The sequence below is a fragment of the Lampetra fluviatilis genome, chromosome 7 (assembly GCF_964198595.1).
Source record: "Lampetra fluviatilis chromosome 7, kcLamFluv1.1, whole genome shotgun sequence".
Taxonomy (NCBI): Eukaryota; Metazoa; Chordata; class Hyperoartia; order Petromyzontiformes; family Petromyzontidae; genus Lampetra; species Lampetra fluviatilis.
In genome coordinates this window covers 2,473,048-2,490,118 of record NC_136281.1, presented here as the reverse complement: position 1 = coordinate 2,490,118, position 17,071 = coordinate 2,473,048, and the positions used below count along the sequence as shown (strand labels likewise).

General features: G+C 49.6%; 1 protein-coding gene across 4 annotated transcripts in view; it reads right to left on the bottom strand.

The window, feature by feature from the left end:
* Positions 1–17,071, bottom strand: part of ESRRG (estrogen related receptor gamma) — a 113,160-nt gene that overhangs the window by 27,683 nt on the left and 68,406 nt on the right. For all 4 annotated transcript variants that reach the window (XM_078858159.1, XM_078858157.1, XM_078858156.1 and 1 more), the window contains exons 2-3: positions 9,371–9,864; positions 6,840–6,956 (exon numbers count right to left, since the gene is read on the bottom strand). In XM_078858159.1, coding sequence (XP_078714285.1) covers positions 6,840–6,956; positions 9,371–9,851 — 598 coding nt within the window. In that variant the 5' untranslated portion in view covers positions 9,852–9,864. The remainder of the gene's footprint in view (positions 1–6,839; positions 6,957–9,370; positions 9,865–17,071) is intronic.

Here is a 17,071-nt window from a genome sequence, read left to right as displayed (position 1 = left end):
TACGGAGGGAGGGAGGGAGATAGGGTGGAAGGGAGGGATGGGAGATAGGGTAGAAGGGGGGGAAATAGGGAGGGGGTAGGGAGAAAGGGAGGGGGGTAGGGAGGAAGGGAAAGGGTAGGGAGATAGGGAGGGAGATAGGGAGATAGTGAGGGGGGGAGATAGGGAGGGAGATAGGGAGATAGTGAGGGAGGGAGACAGGGTGGAAGGGAGGGAGGGGGGTAGGGAGGAAGGGAGGGATGGGAGATAGGGAGATAGTGAGGGATGGGAGATAGGGAGGAAGGGGGGGATGGGAGATAGGGACGGAGGGAGCTGGGAGTGAGGGAAATTGAGAAAACACTGATTTCTGCTTAAGGGAGCAGCCCAACGATCCAGCAATGTCCCATCTCCCCCCCCCCCACCTTCTCTCCCGCTCCATCCACCAAGACCCCCAACCCCCAAGCATGTAATTGTCTATGCAGTCCCAGGAGAAAAGTGTAACAAATATGAAGGTCCTGACACTGCATTTATTCAGGAAGCATTTATTTGATCAATATCTGAATCATCTTGGTGCATGAGGTATGCGGAGTAAAAATACCCGATAATTAAAACATTGCTGTGAAGAGAAAAAAAAAACCCCAACTGAGAACACGCCGAGTGACAGGCCTTCATCGGGGTGCTCAGGTCATGCAGGGGGGCATGGCCACCCCTCTTTTCCACCCCTCCCACCCACAGAGACGCGCGCAGTTGGCGACGAGGAGAGGGCTTGGAGTGCAGCTTTAATGTCTGCACGCGCGCAGTCCGCTACTGAGAGGGGCACTCGTTCGTTCGCGCACGTGGGTGTCTGTGTCTTTGTCTTTGTAGGTCGGCGGGTGTGGAGCGGTTAGCGTGGCGCGCTGCACCTGCCGACAGACCCGAGTTCGATTCCCGCTCATGGCCAACGCTGGTGACGATTATCTGAACCGGTTCTGGGTCTCCCCTAGGTCGGCTCAGCCTCAAATGAGTACTTCGTGCGGTGTGTAAACATCGCAGCTAGCGAGACAGAGGTGGCCGGGCGTGGCGCTGGCCACCCACTCGCTCGTGTGCTGTGCCGGCCTTCATAGGTGCTCGCTAACAGCACTTGCCCCAACAGTCTGTTCAGGCTATACGGGGGATCTTTGTCTTTGTGGGGTGGGGGTGGGGGCAGCTGTGGGGAAGGGGTTACCCTGCTGCCCGTTATCTTTTTAGGGCTCAGATTTACTGGCGCTACAGATGAGTGCCTCTTCCTGTCCACGCTGCACTAAGACAGACAAAGATCACCCCCTATAGCCTTCACCGGCTTTTGGGGCAAGGGCTGTTAGAAAGCAACTATGAAGGCCGGCATGGCACACGAGGTGGTGGGTGGCCAGCACCATGCTGCACACACATGTGCATACACTACACGCAATCATATTTATGCTGCGCACGCGTTAATGCATTACACGCAATGATATCCATCCTGCACATATGATTACACTACGCAGTTATATCCACGCTGCACCCACGCTCGTACGTGGAATGAAAACCACTCGAGAGGTTTCGACGAACACCGTGCGCACAAGGCCAGCGCTTTATCACTTTTCTCTTCAATATGTTCACCCCTGACATCAATTGATGTATTATTACGTGGTTGACTGAGAACATGACTAACGTTGGACTGGCATAACTCGGTTTCTACCTCCGCTATCAAAACTTTTTGACCGCTATCACTTTGCCTGGTGCACTGATCAGTGGACAATTTACTTGAAAACAAACTTGTAGCACGCAGGTGTCTGCAGTTGTGCTGTAACGCCGTCCGACGTGGTTCTTGTGTTGCGTGCCGCGTGCTGTTCGGCGCGACGCCCGTTTCACACACCCGCGTGCCGGAAGCTTCTTCAGGCACCGAACTGAAGAAGCCCCCCGGCGCGCGGTGTGCGAAACGTCGGACACCGCGCCGCACAAATACGCGGCAACAACCTCGACCGCGCGTCCGAGAGCTCTGCCACATACGCTCCACCAGAGCTTCGTGACGCAAGTGCGGATTTGCACGCCGCGCGTCCCTGGCTCGCTTATCGCAGTGGCGCTTTGTGACACCGAGGCGCTGCCGTGCCAACAGGGACAGAAATGAAGGTCACAGGCGGCTGCCGCGTTTCCAGGGAGCCGCATTTGCTCTTACACCTTTAAAGGACAGGGCCACTTATCGCAGTGCACGGTCCTCTCCCAATAATGAGTAATTTAAGCAGATTTTCCATCTCCAAGCCACCACGGGCCATCCACGACATTGAGACTGGGGATCGAGTCTACTTTTTCTCTTCATTTTATTATTTGAAAAAATGTTTCATTAAGGTCAAATTTGGTGCCGACCATTTGAAATGGGTAATACATTTAAAATCGGAGAACGCAGCACGACAATGGTTGAAGATGGATGTCATAGAAAACAACGAATGCGGCAGAAGTGAGGGTGTCGATTGACAATTCCCAAATGACATTCCTCAGATAAAGAGTTGGAACCATAACCCGTGATTGAAATTGTATGCAGAGATCTATAGCAAAAACATCGTTTATCCCTGCATTGAAACCATGGCTTTGATGAAGGGGTAAAATTCCAGATACCTAAAGAAGTAAACACTTGCCCTTCACACGATGGAAAAATTTGAATATTCCTGGACCATCAGCTATAAACTGTGAACATTATCAAATAAGCAAGACTGGTTGTTGTGCCAAAGTTAGCGGATATATTTACTAAACGTTTACACAGAAATTAAACACCTCAATCTTGGAATGATACCTCAATCATTCTTCTATTCAATAAAGCTGATAAAATCGACTGGAGGAATTGAAGACCCATTAGGTGCCTCTTATCGCGCATATATAAATTGTTCACGGTGATCATTGGGAATAGAATAAAATAAAATTTAGAGGCCGACCGGCCACTTGAGCAAGCAGAGTTGAAGAAATGATTCTCTTACATCGATCACATAAATACTATCCACCAGATCCTGGAAAAGATTAAAGGACTATCAATGGACATTACGCAGGGCCTCTGCGGATTATGAAATCGCATTGAAAATTGATGCAATCATCCGACCACTAACAAATCAGGGGCCTAAATAAAATAAACGTATGAAATGATGAAAAAAATCATCAAAAATGGAACCTCTAAACTGAGATTACATTAAAAAAAAATAACAGAGTACATATTACAAAGTTGAGTCAGACAAACAGAGGAAAGCTATTCACAGGAACAATATAATGTTTTCTGATAATTAGACCTGAGAAGTAAAGGCATCATTATGAATGGAGAAAACATGAACCATGTCGGATTAGCCGGATAACAGTCTTCATATTATCCAGAAAAAAATTTACTCGGAATTATAGAGAACGATAAACGGGCTAAAGTCACTTACAACAATCTCCCCAGAAAACACGAAACTGGGTGAACGCTGGGCCAACTTGTGGGCCAACGGTTTCCAGCACGTGGCAATATTGGCCCGATGTTGGGATGTTTACTGGGTTGCCAAACAATTACACATGAACGTAGAAGGAAGACAAATGGAAAACACCATAGAGTATGTATAGCTCGGACGGTTATTGAACGTGAACCGAGATAAAACAGTGTTTAAATAAAGAGGCAGACGACAAAATGTTTGCGGTGCTGTGGGAAAACTGAACTTAATGATAGAAATCAACGTCGCAATTTACCTAAAAAAGACCACGTTTAATCAGTGCACATCACCCACTGTGACTTATGGATCAGAAACATGGACACTGACAAAGAAAACGGAACGACAGATTGAACGTAAACAAAGAAGCGTGGAGATGTGAATGCACGGAGTGACACTGGAGGACAGGAAGAGGAACGGATGCTTGGGAGAATGCACGCAGGTTGGAGACATTGTATTGACTGCTAAGAAATGTAAGTGAGTGAGGGCAGCATGCAAGGCGAGGAGAGATGAAGGCTGGCGGTCGAGACTCGCGACATAGCAGCAACTAAAGGAGGGAACACGCCGGAGATGATGTCCACTGCAGAGACAGAGTGCAGAAATCAGCTGACATGTAAGTGCCAAGATGGATTGCTGAATTGCAAGACCATGAGAGATGATGACAGCTTGGGAGGGGGGAGGCGGGGACAGGGGGCAGGCCTTCATCCAGCAGTGGATTGATCAGTGCTCATGACGACGATTACGATGCTTCAGATGGACAAACAGATAAGTGTACGTCACCTACGGCACTTGCACCGACAGAAGAGATTCCGCCTCTCCCGTGGGCACCAATCGCACGTGCAGGTCATCTCTCAATGAACGACCGCGTTTAATTTCTTAACATTCCTCTATCGATATTGGGTAAGTGATGCGATGCATTTGAGAATCTAAAGTATCACCATTCACAGCACAAACGCCACCACCCCCCTTCGTCTCTCTCTCAGAGGCCCGTTGTTCAGCAGGGGACTTGAATCTTGTTTTGTGCCGGAGGGACTGCCCCCCCCCCCCCCCGCAAGGCGCTCGCGCTGATGATGACGGCGTGGCACCCGCGACTCAGTTCAGCATCGTGGCCTCATTACCCTCCTGTGACAAACGCCTCGTCAAGTGTCCGCACACGTCAGGACCTACGAAGAGGACGGTGAGGGCGCCGCTCCTCCTGCGTTTACCGGAGTTTCATCTGCGGGTTTTTTTCTTCCCACCCCACCCCCCCAACAGCGGTGGAGAAACGGCAGGCGAGGTTTTTATTCCCACAAGCGCAACGCCCATCAAACACAAGTACCATAAACAACTGGGCGGCGCCGCGCAATCCATTTGTGCGTGCGGAGTTTGGATCGTTGTAAATCACGCAGACTTCATCGTGACAAATATGGTTTTCAAGTCTGCGCATTTGCCAGTGATGACGGTCGTCATTGATCCGGAGCCCTTATTTACAGCAACATTAGCAGCAGCACAGAGCGCGCAGCGCAGGCATACGCCCTGCGCGATGGGACCGTGTTCGGGAGAGAGCAAACTGCCGTGTGGTGCAGGGTGGAGTGTGAAGGTGGAGTGTGAGGGTGGAGTGTGAGTGGAGTGAGGGGTGGAGTGTGAGGGTGGAGTGAGGGGTGGAGTGAGGGTAGAGTCAGGGTGGAGTGAGGGGTGAAGTGAGGATGGAGTGAGGGTGGAGTGAGGGTGGAGTCAGGGTGGAGTGAGGGTGGAGTGAGGGGTGGAGTGTGAGGGTGGAGTGTGAAGGTGGAGTGAGTGAGGGTGGAGTGAGGGTGGAGTCAGGGTGGAGTGTGAGCTCTGAGACCTCGGAGCGTCACCCTGTTGAGCCTCTCCCCCTCTCTCTGTGCCGGGGGAGCTGAGGGCGCCCGCTCGCTGGCATGTCGCGCGCATGACGGGCGGAATGTCCAGATCCAAATAAAAATTTTAAAAACCCGGCGCACACAATAAAACACGCGCAGACGCGGCCGGGAATGACAAACGGCCCTCGAGAGGGGTGAATCCAATTAAACAGAAGGAGCTTCAAATCGACAGGGCTTGCATGCAAATGCCCGGAGATGCAACCGGCACCGCTTGCGTCTTGTGTGTCCGGCATGCCCGGCATTAATAAGGCTGAGTACGTTCTCGGTATTAGATAACATTCATAAAGGAAGAGTAAATGTGCATTTAGACACATTTAGAAAATGAAGTCGGGGAAGAGCCCAGTATATCAGTAAAAATGATGGACGACGAGGCCATCTGTAACACTAAAACACAAATTACCAGCGCCAGTTACTCTCCTTTATTATTCGGGCATCGAGGCACTGCGTTGCTGCATTCAGTTGGACTCCCCTCCTCGCCGGGCCGTCTCTCACATGAATAATGATTAATAGGTTGTATTACACTGCAAATTAACAAGCTCTTTACACATCATCGCCCTTGCCTTTTTCCTTCTCTCTAATGATACTCTGCTATACAAATGGGAAATTGTATAACTGTTCAAGGTTTCATTGCGCAGCCAATTTTTGCTAATGCATTAGTTCATTTAGACGAACAATACTTTTTTAAATATATATAAACATTGCGCAAGCGCCGGCTTAATTTAGAAAAAGGTCCCGTAACAAGTGCTGCTCCCACAGCGCACGCATCGACAACACGGCTTTAGGTGGCGGTAGTTGACGCCGGTGGAACGCCGATTTATCCGGGGCGGCGTTATTCTATTTGTTTGCCATCATTGCACCCACAGTGTTGTATCCTGCTGAGATAGACGACAGACGCAGGCACGTCAACTTTGCTGGCACTTGATAATCCGAAGCCGGGCCCTCTCCTCCCTCCACCTCCCATTCGCATGTGTGTCATTCAGAGCGTGGACCCCGCTCCCCTGCGACGAGCGCGATCGCTGCGATTACAGACAGCTCCCCCGGGCTCCTCTAGTCAGACCACCGCCCCACGGGCCATCCCCGCTACCCCCCCCCCAAGCCTCCTCTTGGAAACAACCATAGAACGACCACCCCCTTCTCGACCAGAAGGCACGACGGTTGGCCCAAGAAGTGCGAATTAAATATTGTGGGCGATGCTTCCTCGTACCCTCACGACACTCCACGAATAACTCACGGCCGTGAAGCCCGATTAATGACGCTCGGAGAGCGTGGGGCTTGCTGGCACAAAGCGGCTCAGGAGTTGAAGTCTCCATCGCCGCGTACGCCGGTGAGCACGGCCGCAAAACGAGCACGTGGCGCTGTCAACGGCACGTGCCGAGAGGCACCGGTCGACGAAATTGGATTCGTGGCCTCGCTCGCCACTGTGGGGAGGATGCGCACTCAGGTCACGGAGATGCACCGCTCGTGTCGAGATGATGAATGACCCCGGTCGTGAAAATGCGTGCATGCGCCACACACACACACGCGCGTGCCGTTGGCCACTCACCTTCCTTGAGCATGCCCACCTTGAGGCACTTCATGAAGCGGCACGCCTGGCACGACTTGCGGCGCCGCTTGGTGATCTCGCACTCGTTGGTGGCCGGGCAGCTGTACTCGATGCTCCCTGCGCGCGGGGGCAGCGGTGGATAGTAGCGGCGGCGACGGCGGCAGCGGCGACACCGATGTGGCAACACAAAGCGAACGCAGGAGACAAGAACATTAGACCCGGCAAGATGTGCCAGCGCTCGAGTTGACTGCGGTGAGGGGCGATTCATAGCGTCGGCGGATCCTGGACGGGCTGACAGCACGCTTCCACACACAGCATCCAGACCAACCATTTAAAAATACGAACATGAAGACACCCTGGTCCATCTGCTGCTGGATGAGGGTCTCCCCAAGCCACGCCAATTGTTGAGGTTATTCGACCGTACTCCACCATGCTGCTTAGTGTTGGTGAAGATAGGGGAGCACAGCAGTGATACAGAGAAGGAAAGTTCAACCATTGATTTTTCTGCCCTCTGCTGCCCACCACATAGCTGATAATCCTACAACAACCTGCCATGCATGGTGGTCGTCCATCCAAGCACCACCCAGTCTCAGACATGCTCAATCTCTGAGATTTGACGAGTTCAACTGCATCCACGGTGATTTGGTCATAATCCTCTAAAATGTGCTTAATGCTAATCTTAATTGACACTAAAATTTACTTGGGTTCAATCATAATGTGGTGAAATTTACTTCTCAAAGAGGAACGACATCACTCATTATGAATGGGACTCTTCAAATTCTTCATATAGATGTTAAACGTGACAGCCTGTGACGAGTGTAGTTCATGCCGGATGAGTGAGAGTGAAATATGACCCATGTGGATGAGAGAAAGAGAGAGAAGCGTGATCCACGTGGATTAGAGTGAGTGAAGAGTGATCCATGGAGATAAGAGTGAGTGAATAGCGATCCGTGTGGATGAGAGAGAGAGAGAAGAGTGATACGTGTGGATGAGATTGAGTGAAGTTGTCCGGGTGGTATTGCCACTCATTAGACAAGACAGGGCACACAAGGGGCCTTGCTGCATCATCCTCACACTGGATCAGAAGCAGCCAAGAAACCTTTACAGATCATTGAACCACATGCGTATTAGCGTAATTAGCACTCTGGCCCCTGGGGATGCAAGCCGAGATGAAATATTTCAGAGTTAATCACACTTAGTAAACACTGATTGATATTGACAAAACACGGTCGGTCGAAGCCAGGCATCGGAAAAAGCAGAGAAGCAGAAAGCAAACCACTGTCGATAATTTGCCGAGTGGACAACCTCAGGCGTCAGAACTTAATCAGCCCTCGCTGCGCCGACGCGCAGAGACAGGAAAAACCCCTCACTTGATCCCGGGCCACTCCACTCCAATTCAAATGCAAATGCAGAGAGAAAAACTCGGATTCTTCAGCATTACTGAAGTGAAACGTGTGATTTTGTTGTCCGTTCTGATTTCATCTCTTCTTTAATTCCAAGTAATTTTTGCATTTAGAATGTAATTCCAGTATCCAATTACCGCGCCGTCGAGCACTTACGTAATTACCACGCAGGACTGTGGCTGTTCCGGACAAGAGCGCATTTAAAATTAGACCCAAATATTTCACTCGGTGACACAGAGGAGTACAGCCCTTTTGAAATAATGTGTTCTTATTTTTGTGCTCCTTTGTCTCTTTCTCAACTCAGCAAACACACACGCACATGCATATACATACCCACGCACGGAACACCCACGCGTGCCGACACACACACACACACGCGCGCACAGCCAGACACGCAATATCAGATGACACAAAAAAGCGTATGTTTGCATTGACACAACAGTGGGCAACCGGCACACACTGAATGACACACGCAAATCTAACGCACAACACTCCCGATAAACTGCAAGAACGCCCATAATTAGTTCAATAACCCTTTGTTCCATCTAAGCAAAACTTGCTTTGGCACATTGAGAAGGAGTACACCCAGTGCAGACATCTGAGAAGGCATGGGGGTTCCCTGAAGGGACTCTCGGCTGGGTAATGTATCCAGGTGGATGGCAATGCTTCGGGTCACTTTATAAAAACGCGACATGCGCGTGAATAAAGCAGCTGCTATAAGAGACAATAATTTATATCATTCTGGACCACCGGACACGAAAGGTGCATGCGCGTAAACATAAAGCGGTTTGCGATTATTAGCAAAATCTGTATGGGTTCAAAAGGGGACTCCAGGTTCTCTCTGCATTTTGAACTCTGACTGCGGAGCCACCAGCTGCAGGAGCCCTTGCCCAGAGATCTCTGGCATGACCACTTCCACCGTACTCATCCTGCACAATGTGGGCCACACGCGGTTTGTGAAGAGCGCATGCAAATGCGTGGGGCTGTCAGCAGTGGAGCAAATCGGTGCTTTTACCGCACGAAGGCCAAGTCACAGAAGAGGCGTGCAAACTAGGCGGAGTGCCGTTTCACGAGAGAAAACTATTCTGAGGCCGTGGAAGTCGAAGAACGCTGGAGAAAGGCCCGTACCTTGGATTGTGCGCTTGAAGAAGGCCTTACAGGCCTCGCACGAGGCAACGCCGTAGTGGTAGCCGGACGCCACGTCCCCGCACACCAGGCACAGGCGCTTGGGCATGGCGTTGAGCATGTACTCGCATTTGGCCGTGGGGTCATCCGTGAGCTGTGGGGGGCCTCCACCCCCCACTCCAGCCGAGCAGTCCTCGTAGCGCCGGCGCGGCACCGCCGCGTTGGGCATGCCGTGGAAGCCCACGGGGGGCGAGTCCAGGCCGTGGTGGTTGTGGTGGTGGTGGTGGTTGTGGTGATTGTGATGGTGATGATGGTGGTGGCCGTTGATGCTGCCGGCGGTGGAGTAGCTGCCGCTGCCGTCGGAGGAGCCACCGGGGCTGTGGTGGCTGCTGGAGATGCCATCCAACATGGAGCTGGGGCTCGACGGCTCCGTCTTGATGTATGAGCCCCCGTTGGAATCGATGCGGCGATCTTTGGCTGACATCCTGCTTAGGAGCCTGGGAACGACGTCAATAGAGAGGACAGGCGGGGGCGGCACGGGGGACAAGGGATACAAGAGCGATAAATTACCATAAATCTTGGGACTTTCTTGAAAGGCAAAAGCCGTCAGCATCAGTCACTCCACAGTCAATACGGCATGATGTATCGTCGTGAAAATACAAGGAAATTAAAATGACCCAAAGGAAGAATAATATACGTTCAGCAACATTTAAACCAAGTGGCCTATTTATTAAATATCTTTATTGTTCGATAAAGATGATGCACTTATACATCTGAAGAGTTCAAGAGGGTGTGCATTGCGTTTGCTCCGAGACGTAACTGGCGAACAGGCACGGCACGTGAATCTGATCTGAGCGCAGGGTTCCTGACCGTCTGTGCGCCGCCGCCGCCACAAGCACCGCTTGTTCGGCACAACGTGCGGCAGGCTCCTGCTAAAGGGAGTGTGCGCTGCCTCCCACGAGCACACGGTGCTCGGCGCACACGGGTAATTAGGCTTTGAGAGTGGGAGCAAAGGACGACAGACATTACCAGTTTGTGGTGCTACGTACTGCAGCGAAGTCATTTATTGTGGAATTGGTTGCTGTCTGTTGACTTAGTGGATAGGGAGAATGGGGTTAATCCTGCAGCCCTGCCTTCCATGTCAGTAATCAGGAGATTTGAGGACACCAATTAATTACTGGCCTCATTAAGGATATTGGCTGGAGGGGAAAAGGGTGTGAGCGTGGGGCCGAGCTTAAGTGCACCGCAGAATTGTGAAGATGTCATGTTGTACACCTAACGCAGCACCCCTTAACCAGCACGGGAAACTATTAGCGTCAGTGGTGATTCATGGTGTAGGGTGCGGCCAATCAGCTGGGACCCGGCACGGCACAACCGCCGTGGCGCCTGCGGAGCGAGCGGACACCCCGAGCACGCATGAGATCAGCCCAGCGGTGCCGTCAGCTCGTGGAGTGAGGGCGTCTTGCCCAGCGCTACGGGCACCCCAGCGCCCCGGACCAGCGGCCCAGGCTGTGGCCTTTCTGTGTTGGTGACGCTAGTGCTATATCTTCCACTAACACCACCACTACCACTACTAACTACCGCTACCACCACCAACACTACAGTCCTCGTGTGTAAGTGGAAAAAGCAGTTTGATAGGTAAGAAATTAACCAGAGCATGAGAGTGCCAGAGACACGATCAATTGTTATGGAGTTGGTCAATAACGTTGGAGTTGTCTATGGCGTCCATGGCAATAGGAAGGTTTAACAGAACTTGGAATGAGAGTGAGCTATGGTCTGAAGAGAGAAGGCCATTTACCACATGAAGGAAAGCAGTTTCAAAAGAATGGCCTTGGCAGAAACCAGATTGTACTGAATCGTGGAGATCACGAAGGGAGAGGCGTTTGGGGACATGCGAGAAGATAACACCTATTCGAGCTTTTCTGATATAAAAGAGATTTGAGATAGGAAGGACATCTGCAGGCATGTTGGGACAGTTTGGATTCTTCTTGACAGCAGCAGTCTTGAAGGCTTGGGGAACGGTACTGGAGGAGACTGAAGCCTTGAACGCAGCTGGCGATTTACACACAGCGAGGCTACACAGTGAGGGACGAATTTGTGAAGCAAAGGATGGAGATTTGTAGGTTGGACATGATTGTAGTGACGCTGCTTATGGTGATGGACTGAGGAATGTCAAGGGAAGGTGACTGGGGACTAATAGAAGCAGAGTCAGATACCACAATGCAACTCTTGATGGTTTTACCATAGCAGAAGAATTAGAGGAGAGTTGTTAGCAACTGAAGGAGAAGAAGTGAAATCTGGGTTTTGGTGATGCAGGAGGGAGTGCTGAAGAGGTATTTAGGGGTTTCCAGCACCCTTTTCGATCATAAGTCTGATTTGGACCTTGTCAAAGCCAACTGAGATGATTTGATGTCTTCCAGACCTGATAACGGATTTCAAGGCCAGATTTCTTACACTGTCTCTCAAGCCTAGAATCAATGAATGTTTGCTTACGAAGGGCGGTTGAGTATCAGAGGGTCGAGGAGGTTCTGTAAGATGTACAGGTCTTTACAGGAGATAGATCATGGGGGATACTGAAGCTGGGATAAAAAGGCTGAATGTGGAAGCCGAGAATTGAAGGAGATGGGTGTCTGGTGAGGTGCAATTAACGTTGGTGATCTGGAAAGAGGTGGCCTTGAGAGGTAAAAGATACGTTTGTAAGGTGGTGGTCACAATAAGTAAAAGGTAAAATGGTGGTGAGAGTGATGGACTTGTGTGTTGGAGACGACTGTGGCCATGGGGCTGGGCTGAGTTGTTAAAATGAGATCAGCTGGGAGGGATTAATGAATTTCACGGGACTGGAGACTCAAATCACCAGCAATGGTGAGTGGAGGGGAGGAGAGACCTGACGTCGAGGTCAGATCTGAAAAGTTGGAGTTTGGATTCGGTGATCGGTGGACGACAGAGACTCTCGTGTTAGAGGGGGTCACAAGGTGACGGGAAGGGGTCACAAGGTGAGGGGAGGGGGTCAGAAGGTGAGGGGAGAGACCCTCAAAAGAGGTGACATTTGGGGGAATTTATGGTATGGAATTTACAGATTGGTTTAGGGATGACATCAAATTTCACCACGCCAGCCAGGGGAGTGAGTGCACCTGTAGAGATGGCAGCCAGGGAGGAACAACTCAGAGTGAGTGCAGCTCAGAGGGTGTGCGTGTGTCAAGTCCCAGTGAGACCAACTATGTCTATGGTGCCCTCCTGCAGGAATACCGTCAACAAGAAACGACATTCAGCAGTATAAAATTAACAAAAGGGTGGCTGGCACGTTTGTGCAGTAGGCCTCATGGTGATGGGGTTGTTGAGACAGGCATAGCGATTCCAACATAGGAGATGGTAATATGGAGAGTGGGTAGAAAGCTTGGGGTGGTGGGAATATTTGGTGACAGGAAGTAGATGTGAGCGTACCTCAGCCCCTATCACTACCACGACCCCAACCTCTCCTTAACCACTCCTATCTGTCCTTCTTTCTGTCACTATAGCTACACAGCCACTTTTAATAACCCCAATCTCCATGTTATCCACTATCATCGAATGCACAATTATACTATCATTGTTTAGCGCCTGGGACAAAGGCACTATATACATATATACGATAAGATAGTAAAAAAACGTATGGTAGAGTTGAGAGAACTGGGTGATATTCATGGTAGTGAGCTTTTGGGTTGGGAGTACTTTGGACAATGTTGGTACTGTTGGACTTGGAGTAGAGTCTGTTTCTCCTTGGGCCCCAGTGTCAAGAAGTGATGATTCCTAGCTGAGGCAGAGGGCATTGACATCAAGAGGGGCTGAATGGCTAGTAAGACCACTTCATTTGAGAGCAATGAAGGTGGCGACAGAGTAGGTTTCCACTAACAACACTGACACGACCAAAACTACCATAAACACAACTGCAACATTATAATTTCCAATACCGAGACTCCCACCACTAACACAACTGCCAATAACAACACCACCCTCGTATGTATGTATGTATGTATGTTGAACTTCTTTCGCACCGTACGTAGCCAACCGTGCTAATCGGAGGTGCGGCAAGGACAGCAAACTAAATACAGAAAGCCGTTCTAAACACACCATGACCAACCACATCACTACTACCAATACAACCACCACAACTACCACCACGGCCACTATCAGCACGAACACTACCACTGAGTAACACTGTAAATGTTGTGGATTTACTCTCCAACACACCGGTGGGCTGAAATAGTAACTAATTGGCGCGTTGTTTACGTGACAAACCTTACTGGCTGTGTCGGGTGGTGGAGGGTTACGACACATTTACACTTACACAATCTAACCCAAAAACCTTTATGAATTATTATGAGTAACACTACCAACACCACCACTATTACTACTGCCACGACTAACCTGCATGCCTGTACAACACTGCCTGCTGTTGAAATTGTAATAATGTTGCCCTTTTACTATTAGGAGTTATTTTCATTCTTTTTTTTTAAATCGAATCCAATTAAAACGTGTTTTTTTCTAAAACATATATGTGTTCCTAGAACTAATCTTTTAAACAATAATAACTGTAATGCTGGAGTGGCAGGTTCAAACTTCATCGAAGACATAATGTGGTTTTTCCACCCAAATTAAACATGTCCACATTGTAACATTTTGCTGGCATTAAAGTGATTCATTATGAGCCATGTATTATGCATACATCATTTACAAACCTATTCCCAACCCTCGCCCTTTGTAAGGCTATTATAAATCAACATTATCTCAGATGTTTGTCCCACATAGCAATGGATTACCGTTAATGTCCTATTATATCACGACAATTAAACTTTTATAAAAACATAGCTTGTGGTTAAAATCTACTTCTTTAGACTGCTAAGTGTCAGCTGTTCATCCCAATTGCTCAGGATGCACGTGGATGTACTTTTATTTGGGAAGTTTTAAAGTATAAAGGGAAACAAAATTCAGAAATCAAAGATATATACAACTGAATTTTATAGGATTTTTTCTTCTTTTCAATTCAAAGGTGTGAAGCTTGGAGAAACGTTTGCACATATACTTCTGTAAATACGTACTCACAGTCCATACATTATGTCCTCAGTGGTCAAATAAAACATTGGAACAGAAAAGCGTTTCCCTCGGAAAGGTGAATGACTGCAACTCTAATGATACTGTGCACGCCGACCGAGTCTCAGCAAGTCAACTCCATGCAAACGGCGTGTCTCTACTGCATGTGCACACAATGAGTGCTTGTCTGAACACGGAGTACATATTCACTACATACACAGTGCATGTGTGTCTGTGTGTGCATATGCACAGGTGGGGAGCAGTAGTCTAGCGGTTAGCGCACTGCGCTACGGACCTGACCACGATTATCTGAAACGGTGCTGGGCCTCCCCTAGGTCGACTCAGCCTCAAATGAGTACCTGGTGCAGTATTTAAACATCGCCACAGGGGATACAAAGGCGGCCGGGTGTGATGCTGGCCACCCACCCCCTCGTGTGCCGTGCCGGCCTTCATAGGTGCTCGCCAACAGCACTTGCCCTAAAAGTCTGCTAAATCTATACGGGGGATCTTTGTCTTGTGCATATGAAGTGAAGACATATGGCATATACATAGACAAACGTTCACTGTGTACATCTACAGCAGCACAGACAGACTAACGAAAGCCAAAAAAAAACTGTGGTGCACACCCTACAAATGTCCAGCAGGTTCTGTCCTGGCCACAAGATAGATGGATGCCAGCCTTCCACCTGCCCAGTGATGCCATTCAAAGCTGTGCCGCTGAATTATTGTTTGGTGTCTCCCAGCGCCACTTCTCTTGAGTCCTCCAGACAGGTCAAGCACCGATAGTCCAGGTGTCCATGCAGAACACAAGTTGTTCCATTCAACTGTGTCAGTCATTCATTCATTCCCAGCCTGTTTTTTTGGGTCGGGAATGAACTGGACATGACCTTTCTGCTGCGCAAAAAGAATTGTAATTTTAACTTTGCTGGCCTTCCTTTACCATCATATTATGATCACAACATTCAGCCAATACAGTTCATTATTTAGTTGTGGCTGTGAAGACACTGCGCTCATAAACAGTGGAATGAGCTGGCACGGTGAGCCCAATGTGGAGCAGAATGGCAATGCGCAAGGCCTGCTCCGACGCACTTGGCCCTGGAATCTGACATTGACGCTGTTTTTTCAGTTCGCCTTCTCCGCAACGTGTCTTTCTCCTAATGCTCAGCCATCATCTTCCCGACAACACCCCTTACATCTGCTCCGTAAATACCGATGTGCAAACGCCCAGGCTCTCGAGCAAAAAGAAGCTGCCCCGTGGCACCCACTTCAATATATCACACCAAGAGGCGGACGTAGAGCAGCCTAAAAAAATACACGTGGATGTTTTAAATGTTTTGCTCTAACCTTGAGATGCTGAGCGATTAATTGCAAGTGTGAAATTATCATGATTATAGCCGATATCCTTCCCGTGCAAACTATAATTTAAAAGTCAAAACTTTCCCGAGTGTTTGGATCTTTACGTAGTTGTACGTTTTACGCGTGTTTTTAAAAGTGCAAATTACGTTATCACAAATATCTATGTGTGTGTCTCTGTACATTTGTAAGCATGGTATACGTATGTATGCGCGCATGCTTCGTGTACGTGCAGACGGATGCACGTGCACGCACGTGAATGGAGATGCTTATTTGTATATAAGCGTGCTTGTGGATGTACACGTGACAATATGTATGTGCGCCTCCGTGTGTACAGCGAATCGAGATGCATGTACATGCTACATAAATCCGCATTGTATTTTATGTATGTGTGTATGTATGTTGAACTGATATCGCATCGTACGTATGTGTGCGTGGCAGTGTCACTGGCAGCACGTGCGTGACCGTCCCTTTAATTCTGCAACAAGATTGATCGTTACATTTACCTCCTTGTGTTAATTTACTCCCCTTGTACTCCGCTTTGCTATTGTAAGTGTGTGAATGCATTTAGTATTTATTTTTGTTTTGCGTGACTGCCCCTACCAACACTAGACTTATTTAATCAGCACGGCATTATACTATCTAAGCGCAAACATCTCGTACATTTTACTCATGCGTGTAATATTTTGCATAAAATATTCGATGACACAGCGATCCCCTGGTGCGGTGCGACAGACAGTGATGTTCTAGGCGGGCAGGCAATGCGACAGCGAGCAGATCGTCGCAACGGGGACACTCCCACCACAGACGCGCGTCCATCGGCCGCCGCTTCACTCGCTGCAGTTTGTTTTTGCTACAAACTTGCTCTGGCTCGAACGCCGCTACGCTGTGTGCGTGCGCAAGTGCGCACGTGTGTGTGTGTGTACGTGTGCGTGTGGAGCGGTAGTGTAGCGGTTAGCGCGCTGCGCTATGAAACTGGAGACCCGGGTTAGATTCCCGCTCACGGCCAACATCAGTGACGATTATCTGAACCGGTCCCGGGCCTCCCCTAGGTCGACTCAGCCTTAAATGAGTACCTGGTGCGATGTGTAAACATCGTCACTAGGGAGACAAAGGCGGCCGGGCGTGGTGTTGGCCACCCACCCCCTCGTGTGCCGTGCCGGCCTTCATAGGTGCTCGCTACCAGCACTTGCCCCTGCAGTCTGTTAAGGCGAAATGGGGGATCTTTGTGTGCGTGGGCGAGCGGTGGAGCAGTGGTGAGCGCACTGCGCTATGATCCCGGCG